The sequence below is a fragment of the Electrona antarctica genome (assembly GCF_951216825.1).
Source record: "Electrona antarctica genome assembly, chromosome: 17".
NCBI classification, from domain to species: Eukaryota; Metazoa; Chordata; class Actinopteri; order Myctophiformes; family Myctophidae; genus Electrona; species Electrona antarctica.
Genome location: NC_136798.1, coordinates 26,889,688 through 26,914,919, shown reverse-complemented (window position 1 = coordinate 26,914,919; position 25,232 = coordinate 26,889,688). Strand labels below are relative to the sequence as shown.

Genomic DNA, 25,232 nt, shown 5'->3' with positions numbered 1-25,232 from the left:
TAAATGACCTCTAGCAATGGGTAGAACGCTCCCATGTGTCTCTGTGACACATCTAGGGGCCGCACTCTGCATTCAAAGATATTCCTAGAACCCGGTCGCAAAGACTAACCAATCAGGAAGTAGACAGGCAAATCGACCAATGACAAAGCTTCTAGGAACATCTTTGAATGCAGATTGCGGCCCCTAGATGTGTCACAGAGACAAATTTTTTTGTGTGTTCTACCTATTGCTGGCTGTCTGAATACCATTTTTTTGACATATTATTGCTTATAGCAGCTTTAAATCATGAAGACATTTTGAAAATGTTGCCTTAGGCTATATAGGTTGTCAGTGGTACCCCAGCTTATGCTAATTATGAAAATTGCCCAACATATGCAAGTTAGCGTCTGGCTGTTGCTTTATGCTGGGGACCCATACTCAACATTTCTAACATAAAACTTTACATCAACATGTCCGGGTTCACATTCTGGCAAGTGGACTAGTAGCCTACTACTGTATCAGTATAATATTTTAATTCTGCATCTGAAAGTGTAGATGAGGACATGGGGGCCAAAATAGTCAATATGCAACCAGTGCCAACCACTAATCTATACAAGACCCAGTCACAACATAACTCTACACTACTAGCCTATACTACTTTGATGTTTTTGCTTGCACAGATATGTGCTATCTGTCAGATTGCAGATTCTTGGACCATGCACAAGGGGATTCACGTAATTTTAGTCAATCATTATACCCCAGTGTACAGTAGCTAGTAAAAAAAGAACAGATCTACAAGCTCACAGCGTGTCCAATCGCGACGGGTTGTAATCTTGTAGATCTGTTCTTTTTTATTTTATTATTTTAAATTTGCAAGTGACACCGTCGTGTGGCGAAGTACAGACGCGGGCTTTTGAGAGAGCTCCTCCCACACGCACGCCTTTCACGCACGCTGTGCGCGTCACCGCCCCTGCGCGTCTGCGTGGTGAAAAGGAAGTGCGCACACGCGCCGCGGGACAGAGGGGGCTCTGCAGGGCACAGAACGCAACAAGTCGGGGACGCTGGATCTATATACCATACTAACTAATATAATCACACATCCACCCACCACCACCACAAGTTTCTACAATCCAACCTACAAACATGACAGCGACTATCCTCTCGCCTTTCTTCGAATACAGTGAGGTCTCCAACAAGGTAAAGGAAATAACCAAACTAGACTTATTTTGTAGAGATTATAAAATGGATCTGCTGCTGCTGCCATGAAGCAAGTCTTGCTGTTTTCATTCAAATCACGTTTTAGAATGTGTCTTTTTTTATCCGGGGGTTGATTCTTTTTGCAACCTGGCCGACTTATGCGGTTATGTAAGGACAGAAGTGATTTTTAGGTTAAGATTTCAACGTTTTTAACCGCTAACGTTCAACTGCATGCATGTTCACTTTGGCTAACTGTTGATCCAAGCACCCCCCACACACCCCCCACCGATAGACAGACACGCTGTTGGCGGAAAAAAGTAGCACGATCAGCGGCCAACGCTTGGAAGTTGGACCGACGCAACGAACGGTCCATCCGATCAAAGGTGTTTTATTAATCAAGGCACGAGCATCGATCCAACAAGTCGCTGTTGATAAACGGTTCAAAACGCGATGCCGTCGGCGTCGATCTCACGTGGCACGGTTTGATAACATGCAGAGAAGCGCTCAAATATAAGTTGCTGCTACTTGTGGGCTAATAAATAATATATTATATTTGGACCGAGTCTATCCCTAAAATGACGTCTCACCTGCTGAAATGAGTGTCGACGTGAGTGACGTCGCCACTTTTCTGTTGGAAGTGACATGGTGACTTTGTCAAAGTAGCGACGAAAACCTTGCTGCCTCCCAGAACTAGCCGCAATTTGCAACTCTAGATTTTTTTTCCAATAATGGGATGAATCTAGAGTTTCAATACCCTCCCCCAATTGACTCCCCACTCATCCAATTTGCGTTTGCGATCTGCTTGTATTAAACTCTTTCAATCTGCCAAGCTTTTGTTTCATAAAAATCCACCATAGACATGTTATGAGCTACTTTCTGTCAAGAAATTCTCTGCAGGTGATTCTTTTTCCAAGTGTTGAAGTTTGGAAGCACTCGTTTTAATGCCTCCTGCATTATGTGCAAATGCGAAACGGGTGATATGCAGGGCCGTTCAGTGACTTACGACAAGTGCTTCCAAAGTTCCAACCTCCAACACTTGGAAAAAGAATCACCTGCAGAGAATTTCTTGACCGAAAGTAGATTATAACATGTCTACTTGGATTTTTATGAAACAAAAGCTTGGCAGATTGAAAGAGGATAATTCAAGCTTGGCCTATAGCTGCAATGTTGGTGAGTTTAACGTCGTTTAATACAAGCAGATCGCAAATGCAAATTGGATGAGTGGGGAGTCAATGGAGGGTATTGCAACTCTAGATTCATACCATTATAATAAAAAAAATCACACCTGTGTGAACTGAGTGGTGCAAGGTCTTATATAGCCTGATCAGCTGTGGTCTGACGTAATATCAGTGACCATAGTAACCATGCAAATTTTTTGGGTCCCACGTACAGGTACACACATACATAGACACATAGATACAGACAAAGCTGGTTGTTGGAGTGGTTTGCACCACTCAAAAATCTAGAGCAAATTGAGGCTATCCCAGAACTTGACGTATTATAGCCTCATTTATACTTACGGTAGTTGCGTGCTGGTGTCGTGCTCAGTAAATAGCAGCTCTATGCTTGTATATCTGCTATATACACCACCAGCATGCAACCAAGTAGGCTATAATAAGCGCCAACATTACCTTATAGTCTACTTGCCAGCCCATAGAGCCCCATTGTGAACCCGGACATGTTGAGTACACCAAGGTTTTATGTTAGAAATGTTGTGCCAGATGCTAACTTGCATATGTTGAGCAATTTTCATAATGGCATAATATGTGACCATACCATTAACAACCTAGAGAAGGCAAAAAATAATAATCAAATTTTCATCATGCTTTATGTAGCATGTGATGTGTCAAACTAGGGGGTTTTCATGATGCTGAATCCATTCCAAGCATTAGTTTAGCACAGTGGTTCCCAAACTGTGGTGCGGCAGCGTGCACCCCTTGTGGTGCGCGAGTGCCTTCTAAGGGGTGCGCGACATGAAAAGGCTCTATGGTTTTATTTTAAATATATTAACATGCCAATATATGGCAAGTATATGCAGAATATGTGCATATATGTGGATAAAAAGGAAATAAATCTCTATATAGCTTATGTAATTTATATTTCCATGTGGGGGAGGGGCGTCAGCTAGGTCGGGAGGAAACGGGGTGCATGGCCAAAAAGGTTTGGGAACCGCTGTTTTAGCAAAAAAAAAAAGGGCTAAAAACGGCCATAGGCACACCAAATGCGCTGACTTCATCACATTTGTGATGACGGCTATGGCCGTTTTTAGCCCAAGGAGTGTTTTTGTGCAAAACTAATGCTTGGAATGGATTCAGCATTATGAAAACCCCCTAGTTTGACACGTCGCATGCTACTTAAAGCATGATGAAATTTAGATTTTATTTCCCTTATAGGTTCACTTCTTAATGGTATGGTCACATATTATGCCACTTGTGAAAATTGCTCAACATTTGCAAGTTAGCATCCGGCAGTTTCTACATGCTGGGGAGTCGGGACCCATACTCAACATTACTAACATAAAACTACTCACCATGCCTGGGTTCACAACTTCACATTCTGGCAAGTGGACTATTCTGCGTATCTTGTACGTCGTGTGACAGTGTTGCTTGCTGAAAACTAAAAGCACTGATCTACAAACAACGCCCAAAAATGGCCTACCGGTACGTAACATTTGAACGATAGCCAGTGTGAAATGACTGAAATCAACACTAGGCGCTTTTTTAAATTGCGCCAACATATCTTTATGCAAAAGTTAATTAAGATGATTAACTGAGGGTAAGAGAAGCTTACCTTAATTGTCAAGCAACCTGAACTACTAATTTAGCCAAATAAATAAAAAAACAGATTATTTAAATTCAGGTACCGGTATGTCGCACACCTGCAAACACTTTCCGTATGACTTCAGCAAGTTCAGCAACCAGTTTCTATTTATAGTGGTATAATGTCTAAACTAGACCTATATGGTATTTTGAATACAATCTGTTGGTGGTGGTTAACTTCATAGTCTGCTCGCACGAGCATGCCCCCCTGAGAAGAAGATTGTGAAAATGTTATGGTGAAGCTGACTTTAACAAGTGAAGGGGTGGGTAGCCGTTTTTGTTTTGGGTTGTTAAATATTTGCTGCCTTTGCAAAAATGCATCCTGGATGGAGCACACATCACAGTATGTGTATTTTTTTTCCTTTTTTCGGATACCAGGGTTCACGGAGGTCATGGAGTTTTGCCAAGTGTACTGTACTGCACCCTGCACAGTAGGGGGGAAGTAGGGAATCGGATGAATTTAACAGTGGCCCATGTTACAAATGGTCTACTTTTATGTAACATTGAACCTGTACCAGTTTGTACCGATGTGCTGCAAAGCAACGATGGTGCATACTGGTACTGGTTAATGTAATAATTCCATTCATTCAGTGCATTAGGATACACAAAGGCTCCTGGGTTGTTTACACTTTGATGTTGCTCATACTTTTAGCCTGAGCTGGAAACCAGTGCAAGTCTCTGAACAGTTTAACCGCTTAAGCCCTATATACTTCCATCGTACTATGAATAGTGAAAAATAAAATGGTAGATCTACAAGCTCCCAATGTGTCTCAGTGCGACAAGTTGTGAGGTTGTACATTTATTTTCACAAATTTTGTAAAGGATACAAAAAACAATCTTGTGACATTTTGCCTATTATCACATGCCCAAAATAGGGGGCGCCAGGTTGAAAGTGGTTAACTTTGTAACACATGGAAATAATCCATTGTGGTCACGGAAGACCTGAAATAGTCTGTGAACTGCATTGTTTTCCCTGAACAGCGTCTAACATTTAAAATGTCTCCTTTTCGCAGAACAAGATGTTGAACTACAATAACACACTGAGTGGACCTCACTGCACATCTGTTGTCCCCTGCTCTGGTGCCAGCCCCTCTTCCTCTTGCTGCCCCCCCACAGGGTCCCTGCTGGACAGGAAGGTGGTGGGGGCCGCCTCAGCAGGAGGCCTCTTCCAGCGCCGTCACTCGGTCACCGTCCCCAGTCCCAACACCAAATTCAACCAGAACCAATTCATCAACAGCCTGAAATCAGACGCCGCAATCCTGCTGATGAACGGTAACAGCAGCAGCAGCAGCAACAAGGAGAACCGCTTCTTCCGGGACCGCTCGTATTCCGAAACGGGCGAGCGGCTGCGGCCCGGGGGCCAGACGGTGCTCGGCATGGGCGGAGGAGGCGGCGGCGGAAGTCAGGTCAACTCGAGCAGATACAAGACTGAGCTCTGCCGCCCATTCGAGGAGAACGGCGCCTGCAAGTACGGTGACAAGTGCCAGTTCGCCCACGGTATGCACGAGCTGCGCAGCCTCAGCCGCCACCCCAAGTACAAGACGGAGCTGTGCCGCACCTTTCACACCATCGGCTTCTGCCCGTACGGGCCGCGCTGTCACTTCATCCACAACGCAGAGGAGCGCCGGGGACCCCCTCCCCCCAACGCCTTGCCCCTCTCCGCCTTCAACAAGCTGGAGCGGCCACGGCTCCAGCACAGCTTCAGCTTCGCCGGGTTCCCGAGCTCGGGGGGCCTGCAGGACAGCCCCACCTCGGTCACACCCCCGCCCCTGTTCTCTGCCGAGGAGTTGCCCGAGTGGCAGAGCAACCCCTTCACCTACTCCAGCCAGGAGCTTGCCAACCTGTTCGGCCCCAGCCTCGGCGGCAGCATCACCATCATCACCGAGTCCCAGCAGGGCCAGGCCCCTCCTTCTCCGACTGCCATCCCCGCCCCGCCTCTGTGCTTCTTACGGCCGGCGTCTGAGACCTCGTCCAGTCCCCCGGACTCTCTGTCTGACCACGAGGGCTACCAAAGCAGCCTGGGCAGCCATAGTGGCTCGGAGTCCCCTCTCCTGGACGCCTCGCGACGCCTCCCCATCTTCAGCCGGCTCTCCATCTCTGATGACTGAGGGAAGGCCGGATCCTGGGGCCTGAGATGGAGGAAGAGGGATTACTCTTCCTCCCCTGCCAACGCCACCATCCCCCTCCTCTCCTGGCCTTGTTTACAACAGAAGTTGACAGCTCTGTGCATTGTTGTAGCCACTGAGTCAAATCAGAAAAGAAAAATACGGATTGGTTTCTCTGTCGAGGATCTTCAGCCCTTCTCCCTTTACCCTCTTAAGCCCAATTTATTCTCTGTCACATGATGGTGTCCTGTACGAAAAATAGCCAATCTATAAGCTCAATATGTGAGTTTATGGATCGGCTATTTTTGTCAGTCTTCAGTGAACTTCAGGGATTGTGATGATCTCTCCACATACGTGGCCACATAGTCAAATACACACACATTCTTCTCTGAATCGCTGGTAGCCAAGTGCATCTGGACCTTCAGATGCGTTTCCATACCAGCTGATGAACCTTTAAAACATCTCCCCACACTGCACATCATAAACCTTTACATTGTGATGCCAAATATAACCGATCCATAAGCTCGATCGGCTATTTTTGGCACACAACACCGGTGTGCGACGGAGCATTGGGCATAAGACGCTCTCTCCTCCCAGTCCCTCTCTAAACCACAAGAACCAGTTCAGAATTGTATTCTGTGCCATGGGTGAATGAATGAATGAGAGGCAGGGTGTGAAGTAGCTCGTGTATCAGATGAAAATGTAGTTAGTATTATCTATTCTGGGCAATAGGACAGGCAGTTCAAGAGTGTCTACCAAATAAGGACGACTCTGTGCTTGGTTTGTTGGTGTGTTGCACATCAGCAGACGGCCATTCATTACTTGCCTCGTGCCACAGCCTTAACACACCTCTTGGCCTTTGCAACGTCAAAGGCTTGTGACAAATCAGTGCTCTGTTTTAAAAGGGTCACCACCATTTTATGTTTTGAATTGAACAATAGAAAATCATTGGACAATGGGGTTGAGTTGTAAATGCCTTGGTGTCTTTCGCACAAGAAGCCAAGCCTGGTGGACCATGATGTTTGTTTTTTCCACTTGTAATCATACTGAAATTCCTGCTCCAACCATTGTGGAATGGATTTTTTTTTTAATAAGGGGATACAACAGATCAGTTTGCTTTATAGTTGGGGTGGTATGGAATGAATGATAGATTTCCCTTGGTGCTATGTGCCTTGGAGGCTTGGACCACCATAGTCTCAAGAGTCGGGGCTTGCTGGTCATTTATGTTGGATATCAACAGGGTGATAAACTGATTTAGACAAGTCTTGATTTATTTTTTTATTTTGTTGTCTACTTGCCAGTGTTTGAATCTAAAAATGTCACCACTCAATTTTTATATGGCGGCTGAATCTAAAAATGTTATCCACTAATTTTGATTTGGCTATCGAATTGAAACTTTTATTAGTCATCTGCCAGAATGTAACGCTTGTCTGGTGTTAATATCCAAGCTGGTTAGTTTTAGGGGAACCAGTTTATCTGTAAAATGTTGGTAATTAATACGGTAATAGGTAAGCTATATCCCTATATCCCCACCCTTAACCATAAAGCTCATGCTATAAATTCCCACAATTTAATTGTTTGGCTGAGATGACTACTTACTAGTCAATTATTGAGCTGAAAAGTTCTCTCGTCAGTTCCACCTTGTTCAAATATTCTATTGTTGTTATATTATTATTGTTTAGTTTATTTTAAAAAAAGCTCTTCAAAGTAAGGGTTTTTCTTGTCACTGCTTATTTAACTTATCAAAATGTATTTATTGCTGATCTTAAGCATTTTTATTTTGTATTTATCTGGATAATGAAACGATAGAATATATTTTCTTTTATGTTAAATTATGATCTTCCGTATTAATCGCAAGATTGTGAAGACCTTGTTTTTGTTATTTTTTTTCACAGTTAATATATTATACTGCAATGACATTTTCTTTTTTTTGTAACTACACTTGATTTATTTTGAAAGTGAATCTTAATTTAAACGACATGCAACGACATTTTTTCTTTTCCTTAATTTATTTTTCCTCTCCCTCATGTTGGGACTGCGGTTTCAGGTTCTCTGTTGCTGTGTTAGTTTGTCTCCACTGGGAACCTCTCTTCAGTGCTGCCTCTGTTTTTGTGTTTTAGTCTTTTCATTGGAAAGAATGCACTGTTGCATGTGTCAAGTGGTGCCAAATGCTAGAAGTTGAGCATATTTAACCACTTGAACCCCAGCATCCATATTCTGGGAGGAGGGGTGGGGGAGAAATTAGCCAAAAATAGTCAATCTACAAGCCGTGAAGATTGATTAGAGATTTGGTGTAAAAAAAAAAAAGCGGTCCAAGTACAGATCCAACTCGGGCCCAGTTTACTAAAGTCTAGAGGGGTTTAAGTGGTTAAGCTTTTAGATAAAAGGGCACTGTGCTTCAAATGGCTTTTGATTGGTTGTTTGGCAGTGAGGCCTGTGACCCAGTTCTTGTCTTCAAGCATCTGTTTAGCATTGCTAGCTAAAATAAAAGGGGTTCCCAATGGACACAGGGGCTTGATGCCTGTTCCAGTTCTAAGCTGCAGGTTTCTACCATCCAGAATGTAGACTGGCTTGGGTAACAGTCCTCTTCTCATTGGTTTCTTTTTTTGCTAGGGATTAATTCCCTTATTTGATCAGCCAAGTCACCTTTTTAATAGCAGTTCTTTGCTGTAAATGACACATTTTAAGCTCTTATTTGAATTGATTACAGAAGCTTGCCTGTTCAACAAGACCATGCACAGTACACACACTTACTAGCACTTTTAGTCATCTATTGTAGATGATGCATTAGGGTTTTGTTTCCTTTTGTGACCACTTTTCCCATGAAGTGCCTACCAATACATTCCAGGTACCCCCAAAAATGTAGTGCCTTTCATATTTTTGTATAACACAGAAGAGAATAAAAGCCTAAAGCATATTCTTGTAGTACAGAATTTTAAAAGGTTAACAGGATTGACACACGGAAAAGCAACTGTTGAATGTATTTATCCTATAGCAGCCGTTGCTGTTCACTACAGTAATTACTTTTTTTTTTTGTAATGACAGATTGCAGTTAAAACCAATAAAACCCATATTTCTATTGAACGTGTGGTTTCTTGTTTAGTGCGGACCGGGATGCAGATTACCAGCTACATTTTGCAGACTCAGCTATCCCTGTCTAAACTGTATGAAAACAGCCAGAGGGTCAAACTGCCATCCAACCCATTAACCGCAAGCATTTGTTATTTCTAGGGCAGCGATTACCAACCTGTGGGCGGGGACCCACTGGCAGGCCATGAGTATATTGCAAGTGGGCCCTAAAATAATTGGCAAAACACGTTTGTATTTATTGAGGCGTAATATAAAGTTAAAAATCTATGTAAAAAGAAAAAGTTAACGTGTCATGTGGAGCACCCAATTAAACCTGCAGTCCTGCCAAAGTGTATCTGAACTAATTTGCAAGATTTTATTTTCCATGACAGGACATTTTGTAATATTTGACCCAGAGATATAGTGGAGTAGAAGTTTAAAGTGCTGACAGTGACAAATGGACGCACTGAAGTAAAGCAAAAGTACTTCAAAACCTTTGGCAGATTTTTCCAAGATTGTTTTTTTTTTTGTTATTTATTTTTCATTAATGCATGGCACTTTCCAGGAATATCAATCCTGCAGTTTCTATTCGCTTGGATTCACCATCGATGATGTCACTGGTAGACAGGATTCTGAACTGTCCTTACACAGACCGAGTAGACCAGTGTTTCTCAACCTTTTCAGGCTGTGACCCCCCCCCCCCCCCCCTATAGTGTAGTTTGTTGATTACTTTTGATGCAGTAATGGTCTCTTTTTGAGCGGTGCCTCCACTCCATTACGCAGCTGTGTATGTGTGCGAGCACCAACAGCTGCAACACCTAAAGTGGCCAGTAGAGTACAGTACACTACAGTATGAGCCCTGGGTGCATTCCTGGTGGTCTAGATGTTCCAGGGACCCCCACACAGTAACTGTCCCTATGTCTGCATGTACGTGTCTGAGCACGGAAAGCTGCAACATGGTACAGTAACTGTCATTTCACGACCGGACACAGGAAGGCTCACTGGAACTGGGCCGGCCATCTGGGCGTGTTCCTGGGGGTCTGGATGTTCCGGGGACCCCCACACAGTAACTGTCATTTCTCGAAGAGAAAATAATTAAGTACAGTACACTACAGTAACTATAACAATACATGTTTAGGTGCACCGCTCAGTTCACACAGGTGTGATTTTTAGTATTAAAACGGTCTTAAAAATCCTTAAATTGTCACTTCAGTGTTTGTTTTTTTATTGATTATTTTATTAGATACAGTACATGGTGCATTTAAAGGCAGCACATTGGTCTAAAAGGATAGCACAGAAAAAGGCCTTGGGGTCTTGTTTCCATTCGGGTCCCATGCATTCATTCACAAACACAACAATGACTATAGAGATATCTCAAAGACAACTATGAAATACAAATACATTGAAATACACAAATATCAATCGGAGGGGGGTATAAGGAGGTTGGGCCATCACCTTCTCTCCTTTTGACCCGCTGACAATGATAGGTGAATTTTCAGACCGGTTTTAAAGGAAGCCAGTGATTTGCTTGTTTTGGGGGAAGGGGGAAGGGCTGTGGAAAGTGGATTTACCCATATTAGTTCTAAATGTGGGTGGCACCAGATCATTATTTATGGTCCATCTAGTGTTGTGGCTGTGGGAGTTGCTCACCTTTGTGAGGTAACCAGTTAAATAAATGGACACTGAGGGCATAGAGGGCAGAGCTGTACTTACAATTTTCTTCTACCCGGAGCCATCCTATGCCATCAAAATGCGTTGCATTGCATTGCCCTAGGCCTAGACGGAGTCGGACATCCGACTCCGACTAACAAACTAATTAGTTTGTTCTGGGAGGTTTGAAGCTTCGTGTTTTGTGACATTGAGATGTTAAGAGAACCAGGAGGTACAGGCGTAGTCAAATATGGGCTGAATAAGAGCTCCAGCTAAAGTCATGAGAGCCCTCTTGTTAACAAAGGAGAAGATTCTCCCCAAGAATCGTGTCCTTTGATTAACTTTTTTGATCGCCCTTGTTGCCATGCCTTCACCTGTTTATGTCAACTTATTGTCCAGGATACAGCCCAGATATGTAACCTCATTTTGTTTTACCAAGATGCAATGAGAGTTTGTTATCAGTAAGCCATGTTCGGATTTTGGTGAGCATTTCACATGCGAAACCTCAGACGCATCCTTAACATCAAATGGCAAGATCGTGTCACAAATGAGGAAGTCCTCAAACAGGCTCAGATGCCCAGCCTCTACACCATGTTACGCCAGCGACGTATTAAATGGCTCGGCCATGTCCGCCACATGGCAGACGGGAGGATCACCAAGGACCTGCTCTATGGACAGCTCGTCACTGGCACCAGGCCAGTGGGCCGACCCCACCTGCGGTTCAAAGACGTCTGCAAACGTGACATGAAATCCATGGGCATAGGAGTAGACAACTGGGAGGACAGTGCAAGTGATCGTGCCTGCTGGAGGCATGAGGTCTGGACTGGAATCCAGAAGAGCGAAGCAGAGCTGAACAAAGCAGCAGCAGAAAGGAGAGCTAGGCGAAAGGCACCTCAATCGGCGTCAGCAGGCGACGGCAGCGCATTCAAATGCCATCACTGCCAAAGAGACTGTCACTCACGTGTTGGGCTGCTCAGACACACAAAGTACTGTTCCCTCAGCACCACCTGATCCAATCCAAGTGCGCTTGTGCCATGGTCTCTCGAGACTGAAGGCCGCTACTACTACTACTACTAGGTGCTTGTTTGAACCACGGCTAGAAGGCGGTTTCAACCAATCAGATTGCTTCCTCGAAACGACCTGTTGTATAATATGGGTTATTATTGGGGCTATAGAATCAGCTGCATCTCTGAGGAATCTGGTGGGGAGTTTGTCAAAACCAGTGGCCTTATTTGGCTGAAGGGCAATGAGTTTTTTCAGCACATCTTTTTACGGGTTTAATTGAAAATGAATCTTTTTGAGCCCCTAGTTTTTTATAATGGGCTCTGATGTGGCCAGCTCCGTACAGACCAGAATGCGGGGTAGGGGGAGTTTACTTGGTACCATAATGAGTATTAGTGACCAACCTACCACTTATATGAAGATATAAAAATGGGTTAAGTCGTACTTAAAGTACACTACTCTACTTGGACACTTTTCTCCTCTGGGGTGGCATGCTGCTTCTCTTTCTATCAAGGAGAGGCACTGGAACTTGCTTATCCTTTGCCTGAAATTCTAGACCCTCCGCAGGCTATCACCATGGTTACTGCCAGGCCACAGTGTTGACTTTCTCCCCGTTCCTTTTCTCTGCAGTTGTCTTTGAGGAAGGGCCCGATTTCATCACATGAATGGAAGATTAAACGCTCTTTGTAATTTCACCTTGGAGCAGTGTTTCTCAAACGTTTTCATGTCAAGGATCCACAGATTAATATGTATTTGGCCGCGGACCCCTATCTGAAAGTATTTTGTGCCACGGATCCCCCGTACAAGATTTGTGTTGTTGAAATGTTTCAAAATGTTTTTAAAAATAGCGGTACTTTGAGAAGTACTGCATTAGAGGAGCCAAGCCCTATATTCAGATTCAGTTTTGTTTGTCACTTGGATGCACTGGTCAGGTACACACACACGTGAAAAGCTCAGAACAACAGCTTAAACAGGATATAAATAAGACACAACCTATGTACGTACATCATCTGTGAACAGTGAAAATAGACGATCTACAAGCTCACAATCTGTCGCCATATGTGATGCATTGTGAGCTTGTATATCTGCTAGCTGTTGCTGTGTGGAAAATTGTGTATTTTGTTTTGGGAAACCTGCCCAAAATAAGGACGCCAGGGTTAATGTGGTTTTAACTTGCGTAAGATGACTGGAATTTGTCTTATCGTCGCTGTCGGGTAGAAACCTTGTATGTCCAAAACGGTTCCTTTTTTATTATTTATACATTTTAAATAGTGAAAATAGCTTGTAGATCTGCTATTTTCACTTTATATAATGTATGATTAAGTAAGGCATTCATTTGCAAAATAAATACATAAAAGGTTTAAATATGGGGATAGGAGGTTATGTTCTTACTGTAGATACTGAGCCATATAGCCCCCCTACACATTCTTCAGAAGTCAGAACACAGTGCACTGGCCCCGGAGCATTCACAGGGTTCAGTTTCCTGCTCAAGAACATTGCGGACAAACACATAATACCATCCACCCTCAGGACACCAACCAACTCCCAGCTGAAAAGCACCTTGCCACTGGCAGGGATCAAACCAACACCCTTTATCATACTAACCTGTAGACTAACTTGTTCTGGCTGGGGGGGGATGTCCACAGCTAAATGATTGATAGTTAGGACTGGGAACCAACTTCTCAGAGTTAATGGAACACTATTTTTTACTGTGTAGACTGCTGGGGTCCAAGAGGTACAAATCGTATCAGATGGGGGTCCGTGGCCTAATGCCATAATGTGTGCGTTGCAGACCGATTGTTTTGGGTCGCGACTAAATATCCTCCTTTTTTATTTTTATTTCAAAAGATTTACGAGAAAATCAACCAATTTTTTAAAAAGGAAATCGTAAATAAAATAGAAAATTTGATTTAAATTCCACAAGTAACTTTGAAGCGGTAGGGAAAATAGACAATCTACAAGCTCACAACGTGTCGTGTCAGCTTGTAGATCACAGGTCACAGGCGAAAGGTTTGGGAACCACTGGCCAAATGCATCCTTGAAATTGTTCATTGACTACCTTTTTTCACTGACAAAAACTAAATAAAAACTAAGCTATGATGATGAAAGCTAAGACTAAATATATTGACAATTTCGTCAAACAAAAAATGGAGGGACTAGTGGAGAAGAGTTGAACTAAAAGACAAGTCATTTAATGTTTGGTTGTGCTCGGGTGTTGCGCTCTGTAAATCTATGGCTATTATTTACAGAGCGTGACCAAGTGTAAAATCAGCCATTACGATGGCATCAAGGCCAGCTAAAATAGTTGACTAAATCAACTGTAGATTTAATCGACTAAAACCTTACGATAGACTAAAGGTAAAGCATTTCAGATGACTAAAGTATGACTAAAAACTAAAGACTAAAACTAAATAAAAATTTGCTGTCAAAATCAAAACTACTGTAGACCGACCAACCTATGACTCGAATGTTCACGTCCCTTAACATCCTCTTTGAAAAGCAGGCCGAACTAAGGTTCTCGACTGCTAAGTAAACATAAACTCAAGAGCAGGGGAGTTCTTCCTCCCATTGTTGGCCCACTGAACCAAAGAGCAACTCTGTTGCTTTGCTTTACTTGCTACCTCATGATCCAGCTAAGACCATGTTGGTTCACTTACACCCCCCCCACCCACCCCCGAGTCTCTGCTTATTTTTTAACCCATTGGTAGAATGTTTTAGGAGGCTGCTTAATGACTTGGGAAAAACAAAACACCGGGAGCTAAATTAAATCTGCTGAAAGAAAGAAAGAAACCTGTCCTGACAGGTGGGTTTTTACAGGTTGCTGAGAGGCAGGGTGTGAGATATGTCAGAGTTTAGTCTCCATGCTCTTGGGAGTGCACATCAGTGATTTGGGTGAGTCTGGAGGATTATTGCGGGCTGCCGTCGCTTTAAGTGCAGCCGTAAGGCTGAGAGCAGAGGGGAGGAGAGGAGAAGAGAGCCCTATGATTGAGCAATGCTCTGCTCTTACTCACTGATGATGACTGCTGCTCTCCTAGTTGTGGAACGTAGCTAAAGTACATTTACTCACATTGGTTCTCGACCTTTTCAGGCCTTGACCCCCCCCCCCCCCCAAAATACCCCCCTGGCGTCCCAACACACAGTTGAGAGCCACTGAACTACTGTACTGCACTTAAAGTTACATTTTTGAATAAATGGGTGGAGCATGCATTCCCAACTTACAAGGTGCTGCCACACTATCGAAAGAGCCGCGCACGTTCTCGGCTGTGCGCAGCTTATTTTCCGAGTTTTTAGACAGCTGGTGGATGGAAAAGAAGCTCCACCTCCGCGGAAGACTTGCGCGACGGCCAGATTCCCGGAAACGCTCTCCTCCGCGCAAATCGTCCGCGGAGGTGGAGCTTAATTTCCATCCACCAGCTGTCTAAAAACTCGGAAAATAAGCTGCGCACAGCTTAAGAAGTGCGCGGCTGTCGACCGTTTTGCGCTTAGGTGTGGAAACAGTGAGACCGTTCCTGACTTGGCCAGTGCTCGAATGGCTCCAAAACTTCAGCCAAGATGGATGAGCTAAGAGAGGCTTCATGTCTGAAAGATAGCAGCATGATGGGAAGAGGAAAAGTAAATTATTGAGAGAGTTCTTTGTTGTGTTGGAAGGCTAAGAAGGAAAATATACTTTAGACCAGAGCACATTGTCGCTGTCAGGCAGAAACCTTGTATCTCCATATTTCAACTTTGTTTTTTCGTAAATGAATGCCCTACTACAATTGTTAAGCAAAAGGGTTGAAAAGACAATCGAAAAGCTTGGGACAAATTGTGAGCTTGTAGAACTGCTATTTTTGCCATTTCCGAAAATAATTTGGAGTGAAAGTGGTGAAAGTCCATCTCTGGGTTTTATGAATGTTGAACCAACAACAGGCTCCTTCTTTTCAATCTTCTGATAACTTTAACGGTTTTGCACATACAAGGTTTCCACCCGACAGTGACGATATCCCATGGTAGAACTGCTTTGATTGGAGCACATTCCAGCTGCCAGGATTATAACTGACAAATGGCACAATAATCTTCACATTTCATAACCTGAGAGAGTGGGATGTTATGGAGGTGGATCCACATCTTTAAACCTTCTTGCCCACTTTTCCAGGCTTATATAAATCTTTACTATATGAATTATAATAAAAGTCACCTGCATAATATGCCAAAATGTCCCTTTGAAGTTGGTTCGTGTCTTCACAGGGCCTTCTGGTCTTTCGCTAAGGATGCAGTCTGGAAAAACCATGCATAGATCTAAGAGTTCCAGGGATACTCTTTTAGAACAGTGGTTCCCAAACACTGGGTCGGGAGATTTCTTTCGATCACGGGCCAATTTCTTATGGGTCGTCAAATACACACGTTTTTACACTTTTATAAATAATTTCACAAGATTTTTTTTTCTCAGTACGTTTTTTTCTTTTTTTTAAATAGAAATTGTCAAAAATATATTCTGAAAATGTTCAACTGACATGGCCAAAATATGTGAGCGTGTGTGTGTGTTAATGGGTGCTCTGTATTGTAAGTGTGCTGTTCTCAATCCCTTGTGTTACTGTGAAAGGACTTTGCGTCCCCTCTCCCACTCTCTCTGCTGAGTCTGCTCCAGTTCCTCTCTCATTATTCTGATAGTTTTTCCAGACTGCATCAGACTATGTTTCAGGGATTCTAATCTCACCTGCAGAGCCAGAGGCCTCAGTCATTAGTCAACACACATGGTCAGTGTCAGGGTTGACAGAGGAACCCGGGTAGGGTTGGGGCGTGAGGTGTTAGGGTACAAACACACCCTGGCTCAGGGGCAGGAGGACTACTGTAGATGAGCTGAGAAAATAATACTCTACTACTAGTTGGTTCTCAAAGTGAGGCAGGAACCCCAGAGGTCCTTGTGAGGGTTCCAGGGGGTCCCCAGCAGAGGTGCTATTTCATCATTCATAACTTATATTATGGTCCCCCCCCTACCCCAATCTGGTTGTCCTCGACAGGAAACTGTTTGAGAACCACTGCCTCAGTAATCTCTCAAGACTGCAAACAGCAGAATTTGTTAGCAGGAATAAACACCCGAAGCACCGGGAGGAAGTGGACTAAGAAAGTGGACTCACGTTTCTAATCAAAAAGGGAGGTGGTGCCCCCAGAGGCAAAAACTTTCTTTCCCCACCTTTTTCCCCCCAGATTGCTGCCTCACAGGCAGGACCATACAGGGTTCATACCTAGATTTACTATAAGCCCTGGAGGGCTTACAGTAAGCCTCATCCTTTTTTTCTTAGGTACAGTATATAGCAGTGGTGTAAAGTAACTTGGTTACTTTTACTCAAGTACTGTACTTAAGTACAATATTGAGGTATTTGTACTACACTACAACTTACTAGTTGTAGTTGTAGTTACTAGTTAGATTTAGATTATTATTATTACAAAACATACATTTACCACATTCAGCCCTAGATTAATATCGGCCAATGGCGACGCATAGATTCCACCACTTTTGTACTTTTACTCACGTACATTTAAAATTCCGGACTATTAAATGTAACAGAGTATTTCTATATTGTAGTATTGATACGTTTACTTAAGTAAAAAATGTGAGTACGTTTTTCACCACTGGTATAGTCACACTACTCATAGTTGGACTACTTGACACTTTATTTCTAAAGACACATATTTGGACTACTTGACACTTTCCAGGAAACAGGGAGACAAGGAGTGTCTCCCTGCAGCAAAGGCCGCAGGGCTCAGGAATCGAACCAGACTACTTTAGAGCCAGTGGTATACACCTTAACCACTAGGCCATGGGCAATGCGATGTTCTCTATGTTTCCCCTTTCATGTTTGAAAAATATATATAATACCCTTTTCGCCTGCAATAACATCCCCACATAGGTTTAAAGTAGTTAAACTGACAGTGATTGACAATGATTTTATCGTGTGCTAGTTCTACTATTAAGGTGGCTTTGTGACGCATCAATCTAGGGGTGCAATGGTTAAATAAAATAAATAATTGATAGTCAACAATTTGATAAAATAATGTATTAATAAGTTATCCCAATTTTGTCATTTTATTATAGGTGAAAATCTTTATAACATTTATAAAAACTTGCAAGATCATGATGAGCTATTTTCAGACAACACCATTGTGCGATTAAATAAAAAACATGGTTTGACTCGTTCATAGATTATTCGATTAATCGAAAAAGTAATCGCTAAAAACAATGGATAGTTGCTGCTCAATCTGGGACCACTCTGGCAGACCCCTGAGGTTGTTGTCATGGTCCCTGTCCCCGTGACTTCAGTTCCCATGCATGGCTCCTGCTCTGTCTTAAGGGGGAAATGTGACTGATTAGCTGAACAATGGTGTTATTTTGGCTGGTTCCTCCTTTCTGGGCTTGTTTTGCTACTGACGTATGGATGAACAGTGGAGAGATGTGGCCTCTAGACTGCAGGTGTGTGTGTGTTTAGTTGTTTACTATATTTATCAAATTGGATGTAACAGAGGGATGGAACCCCCCCACGCGCAAATCCAATCCTGCCTGTATATTTATTTGTTTTTTAAGGAAATACTTACATATGTCAATGACATACTTGACACCATCACTCTCTCTCTCTCTCTCCCTCTCTCTCACACACACATGCACACAAACAGATATATCTGTCAGCAGCCCTGAGCGTTTGATGATGACAGACCTGCTTTTCTAGAGCTTTTCAACAGAGAAGTGGTTAATATGAGAGAGAGAGAGAGAGAGAGAGAGAGAGAGAGAGAGAGAGAGAGAGAGAGAGAGAGAGAGAGAGAGAGAGAGAGAGAGAGAGAGAGAGAGAGAGAGAGAAAGAGTTGTGTTGTGTTTGGGTAAACGTCAGTGATTGGCAGGCCTCCACCGCACAGCACAGCCTCAGGGCCAAATTAGTCAGACAGACAGACAGCCTGGCACTCCCACAGCAATTTCCAGACAGACAGACAGACAGACAATACACGTCTCCCTGGTTGATACTTGTTGAGCTGACATGTTTCGGGCAAGACAGGAGAAAGGTGAGAAGTTGCAAACCATACGTCTTTGGTTTTGTAACTCTCTAGCCCTCCGGGTGCATGTGTACCCATGGTGATGCTAACGTAAGGGGTATGCGTAAATACCTGATTTATGCTCTGCAGTATGGCTGAGTCGTGTGCCGAAAACAACCGATCTACAAGCTCACTACACAGAGGAGAAGTGCTGAAAATGCTATGTAAAGGGGAATTATACCACTCCAATTATACCAATTATACGCTTGCAAGAGCCCCCTCCTTCTGTTTAGCCTACAACTTGGGGTCATGTGATCAGTGACATCACAAAAGGTGTACTCTGCAGCCAAAGAGTCAATTCAATTCAAAGGGCTTTATTGGCATGAGAAAACTTACGTTTACATTGCCAAAGCAGAAAGCACAATACAACAATACAGCAATACAATCAAAACAAAAATGATGTACATTTGAAAGAGTCATGGACATGAGGGACGTTGTGTGCAGCTTTAAGTGTGAACCGTGATTACATGCTACAACAAAAACAAGAGCGTAGATGCAGTGCCCCGGACAAAATGCGGCCACAACAGCTCTGCCAATCGCTCTACTCGCACGGTAGGTTGTGCGTCAGTTTGCCGAGTTCGATCCCAGCTCTGCACGAATCAATACACATTTTAAAAGAAAATGACTCATTGGATGAGACTCAATAGGGGACTAGTACTACAGTAAGTCTAAGAATGAACCTGTACTGTTAGGGACTTAGAGTGACTCTCAAGAGTTAAATTGACACTGAAAATGTTGTGTGTGTTGTAAAACAGTTCAAAATGAACACAAAAACAATGCATGCAAGACAGCTTTCCCCACTCTATATTGACCATAGTCAACAGAGCGAAACTGATCGGCAGATAAATCACAGAAACAAACAAGAAAACTCAAACAAAGCGGAAGTTGACACAACTGTGTTGGATTAGAAAAGCCTAACATGACAACAGAGGAACTCCAAGTAAACTTCAGAGTGACGCGGTGGTGTCATTATGAACAAACCTGTCCTCCATGCCCCGGGGTGCATGACTTGCCCCATCAAGCCACAACACACAACTCAGCAATGTTTAACTACAGCTCTTACTGCACGCACAGTGGTGGACAAAAAGTACTCACAGTCTTTACTTAAGTAAAAGTATCAATACTGCAATGTAGAAACACAAATATTTAAAGTATTGGCATCAAAATGTATTTAAAGTACCCAAAATAGAATGTTTATGCAGAATGTCCTTTCACAAGGTATATGTATGAAATCTATTCAAATCTTTTGACAATAGCAGATGTACAAGCTCACTATGCGTCGCGACGCATTGCACACACACACACACACACACACACACACACACACACACACACACACACACACACACACACACACACACACACACACACACACACACACACACACACACACACACACACACACACACACACACACACACACACACACACACACACACACACACACACACACACACAGGCCTGTTTTGTTTACCACTGTCATATATGTACTCAAATGTACAACGAATAGCGAAAATATATTTGCGCTATTTAAAAAACAAAACAATTTGAACATTTTCACCTATGCCCAGTGGTTAAAGTCCCCATTATATGTCCAGAGGAAAGGGAATAGTATAGCCCTACTAGAAATAATCATTTTTGATTCTACATGCCACGTGATTTCTATACAAACAGGGCGGGTTATTGCAGGTATTTACTGAAGTTTACAGTAGACAACGGGATGAGGTAATGATGAGTGACAGCCTGTCACCCGGTGTCAACCTTTGTGTCCGCTGTCAAGAGAAAGAAACAGACGGTATGAAGTAGCACATTTTGAAAACAAAGATCTAAGAGGCCCGTCTACGAAATGTCACACGTTCAATCCCCACGACAGCCAGGATGCTCAGAACATTCCATGACAGGAAGATCTTTGTATCCCGTGGAACCGACTTTCTCTATGAAGGTTCAGAAACAATGTTGGAGTTTGTTTTAACTTGTTTTATTTGCTCAATGAATAAAATAAAGTATATCAAAAACAAGAGAAAGGATGAGTGGAACAAAATACAAAAATAAAATAAATATGATGACAGGGAAATTCAATTAATCGCCCAACGGTGGGGTTTAATATACAGCATGTGCGTCCTGTCTATTTGTGTTAAAAGAACACAACATGTACAACGTTACAATCCCCAGTGTTCATTTATACATTTGTAACTCACAAATGTAACAACCAAATGTAATCTTTTGGGTAAATTTGTACATACTAGAGTTGTTCCGACTTGTTCCGACTACCGATGCCAGTATGAGAAATGCCTCCGCTACTGCCTGCAATGCTGCTGTCGGTATCTGCGAGTACACTCAAAGAAGCTATTATTGTATATTTTGAATGCTTTTAGATGTTGCGCTACAATTTTATACTGTGACTGTACAATTTAAATGTCTTGATTTACTAAATTGTGGATGCACTTTTATCGATGTACAGTATAAAGGAATACTAATTTATTCCTTTATTTATTTACAACACACTGGTATTGGGTCTGGACTCGGTATCGACCGATACACAAGTTCAGGTATCGGCATCTTCGTCGGGAAGGCAAATTATACATCTCTAGATTTTAGTGTGCTCTCATGAAAAAATAAGTCACATACAGGCTATGTCCTTCCCTTTATGACGAGAAACCGCGCACGCACACGCGCACACGCACACACACACACACACACACAGATGATAAGGAGTTAATACAATACTGGAGCTGTCTGGGAGAGCGATCTCCGTCTGGTTCGTTGCCACAGCTCTGATTCACTAACCACACAGACACGGTTGATGTCATGTCACAACAGGTGACTCTGATTAACCATTAATTACACTAATTACATAACCAAAGTGATGTGAGTGTCGGGGGAGGAGTGTGTGTGTGGCTCAGTGGTTAGCAACGCAGCAAGGTCGCGGGTTCAAACCCTGTGAGAGTGATGCATCTTTCCTTGTGATGTGCTCTTGAGCAAGGGCTAATAGCTTTTCACCTCGACACCCAAAAGAGAAATATCCCCAAACTTACAATACAATGAATTAATTAACTTAAGTGTTTCTAAAACAATGACAAATCGCTAATCTACACATCGCAATGTGACTCGTTGTTAGCTTGTTATTTTCACGATTTTCTGTATTTTTGGAGAAAAGGTCAAATAAGATGGGACATTTATTGTACTTGTGAGCCGTAACAACGGGTCCATGACCGTGGTGTTTGGGAAACGGTGCTCTTGAGCAACACACTCAAACCCTATCCCTATAACCCTTTACTGCAGCTTCAAAGTGACTTTAACGCTGCCATCCAGAACTTATTTTAATGAATACAATGTTATTTTAACCAATCCGCATGGTTGAATATGCTATTACAATATAACTAGTACATGTGCACATAATGGTTGACAAGCAGTACTGCCTGAAACTCATACGCTCTTGACAGTGTGGATAGAAATTTGGTTTCCCACATGGTTCGAGTCCAGGGGGGATTGCAGCTGCAATTAACATACATCTTTGATGCCATAGAGCGCGAGGAGTTGAATCAACACTCCCAATATATAGTATAATAGTTACTGCTATGCTGTCATGTACCTGGACTTAGCGTTACAGGAGAATTCCGGACCAACCATTTTCTTACCTTAAAGGGCCATTTCACGACCCTTTTGCAACCAGTTCTTATTTTAATGATGTTTGGGAGACAAGAAACACTTTCCTAGGGTTTTTATGTGGGTAATTTGTGGTTTTAGATATTTTAGTATGTTAAAGTGTCCATGGACTCAATGTCATGGACACTGGGCTCACTTCCTTCCTGGACTACAATTCCCATAATGCTTTGGTGCACTGCTCCTCCTTGTGGATAGGGAGAGGGTTGTCTTACTGAGACAACATGTAGTCCAGGAAGTAAGTGAGCCCAGTGTCCATGACATCATGGAGTCCATTACCCACATAAAAACCCCAGGAAAGTGTTTCTTGTCTCCCAAACATCATTAAAATAAGATCTGGTTGCAAAAGGGGTGAAGTTAAATCCAAGAATGAGTGGTAGAGGTGGCAGAGCACACCACAGCTCTGAGTGTGCGCAGTGGATCTTACGCTAAACCTATTTTCTTTTGTAGACATCCGTCTTTCATCATGACGCTCACGCTCCACAGTGTTTTCTCCCAAAATTGGCTTGTCCTTTAACCGATTACATACCACCATCTGGTGGCTAAACTCGGTAATGTTGCCAGACAACACTACGACAAGGGCCCTCTTTAACAATTATACTGCCACCTGCTGGACGCACACCCAACCTCAGACTGCCGAGGCCATTTCAATGCTGCACATGCTGGACCCACATCCTGTTTTGGGCGTCCATGTTTAATGCTAAATAAATAGCGTCAATGCTAGCGAGATAAAATGAAGCCATCCTTGCTCTAGAAAGTGCCAATGTTTCCATCTAGACCACCGGATAATCAGCAAAGACCTCCGAACATCGCAAGTTTAATCCAAAACACGGAGAGCTCTGTAGATTTCGAGTTATTCAGCTTTTTAGTCAGCCTGTATAATGGGAGGTGGACGGCAGCGCGGTTGAGCAACCCGGTCTAGGATCACTAAAGAAGGAGAGGCCAAGCCAAAATAAAAAAATAGAAATCAGCGAACCGGTTTGATATCAATAATAAAGCTAATCAGACAGAAACATTACGCCAGAAGCAGTTGCTAGTTGGATTCCTTCTGACGGAACGTTCCGCCACGAGCAGCTAATTGGTTATTACACGCTCTTTGAGTCTAGTTGAACAGGAAGTCATTGTGTGGTGCACAGAGCCTCAGTCCACAGTGTCATTTTAAGAAGTAAACATATAGCCCTTTTCTCTCAATCTGAACCCTAAATGCTTTAAATCGCGTGCATGCGCGTGCACAAGGAGATTTTGGATATTTGATTACTACAGTACACACCATGGGAGGCTAATGATGGATGCTAAAAACGGCAAATAAAAGATTCCTCGTGTTGGCAAAGGAGGTTGCAAGCACGGATCCCGAGAAATCACGGGTTCGGCATAGACTGGGGTTAAGAGGACTTACTCATCTTCCACTTGGTTTGTGTGTGTTCCATGATGTTATAGAATTTCAGTTTTTGTTGACACACGGTTTCAGGGTTGTTAAAACACTCATTAAACTAAGAGTTCACATAAGGGCTGATCCTCAGTTGACCCAGCACAGGGTGAGTCATCACACTTAGCATTTACAGCAACAACACACTCATTAACACACACAATAACCCTTATACATGTTCCATTGTGTTTGCAAACAATACGGTAAAATTCTCAGTCTAAATTCATCCATTTGTAACCCTGAGAGTTAAAGGTAGTGTACTATAAAGTGATACAACGATCATTCACCAGCTCATTGTTTTCCCACACAGGAGAAAATGTATTCCCTAAAGTTTACTAAAGTGCTGGAGAGTCAGGGAGACACTAACCTGACTCCGCCAGATGGTGGCAGTAGAGAGTACACAGGTTCCCTCCTCCCGGGGAACCTGTGAACTCAATGCTGCCTCCATCTGCTGGAGTCAGGTTAGGGAGACGGAGACCCCAGTTACTGAACAAACACTACAGAATGCGGATTTGTTTTTACGACCGGATACCCCTATAGAGCTATAACATATCACTTACGCCACCTTTAAATGAGAATTGTCTGTCTGAGAATTTGACTGTGAAGCTAAAGTGCATCACAGATTCACTAAGTCGGTCTGGGATTTTACAGTGTAGTCCTGGAGATAGAAAAAAAAAAAAACAACATCATCAAATCGGGTCTGTGGCCTAGCCCTAATGCATATTGAGTTGGGGGTCAAAATGACATGAAAAAGGGTGAATCAAGTCTCTAAGTCACCTTCCTCTGGGGACAGAGCAGCAGGGGGGGTGGGGGACGTCCGAGGACCTGCTCGGGTCACAACACTGAAACCTGTTCTCACCCTGATGGGAAGCAGACCTGGATCTGTGCCCTCATACTGCAAGGACCTCTGCTCGTCATTTCCTAGAAAACACACACACACACACACACACACACACACACACACACACACACACACACACACACACACACACACACACACACACACACACACACACACACACACACACACACACACACACACACACACACACACACACACACACACACACACACACACACACACACACACTCAGTCAATGCGATCAATGTGTTACCTCAAAGGCACCAAAACGACCCGAGGAAGATCACGTTTCGGCTCTACCCGTTTTTTTTATTTGTTTATTTTTGTTTTGTCTTTTCTTTCCCGTTTCAGTACGGTTGTAAATGACAAAACAACATGCCCCTTCATCTGAACAAACA

General features: G+C 43.1%; 2 protein-coding genes across 4 annotated transcripts in view; one reads left to right on the top strand and one right to left on the bottom strand.

The window, feature by feature from the left end:
- Positions 1-25,232, bottom strand: part of rad51b (RAD51 paralog B) — a 151,537-nt gene that overhangs the window by 51,475 nt on the left and 74,830 nt on the right. The window contains exons 10-11 of one of the 3 annotated variants that reach the window (XM_079527029.1): positions 24,750-24,893; positions 20,851-21,526 (exon numbers count right to left, since the gene is read on the bottom strand). In XM_079527029.1, coding sequence (XP_079383155.1) covers positions 21,504-21,526; positions 24,750-24,893 — 167 coding nt within the window. In that variant the 3' untranslated portion in view covers positions 20,851-21,503. Of the gene's footprint in view, positions 1-20,850; positions 21,527-22,838; positions 23,474-24,749; positions 24,894-25,232 lie in introns of those variants that run through there. The other 2 variants (XM_079527028.1, XM_079527030.1) reach the window with 2 other exon arrangements.
- zfp36l1b (zinc finger protein 36, C3H type-like 1b) lies at positions 1,007-9,179 on the top strand. The gene is made up of 2 exons (XM_079525398.1): positions 1,007-1,176; positions 5,009-9,179. Exons 1-2 carry the CDS (start codon positions 1,123-1,125, stop codon positions 6,101-6,103), a joined length of 1,149 nt encoding a protein of 382 aa, XP_079381524.1. The 5' UTR covers positions 1,007-1,122; the 3' UTR covers positions 6,104-9,179.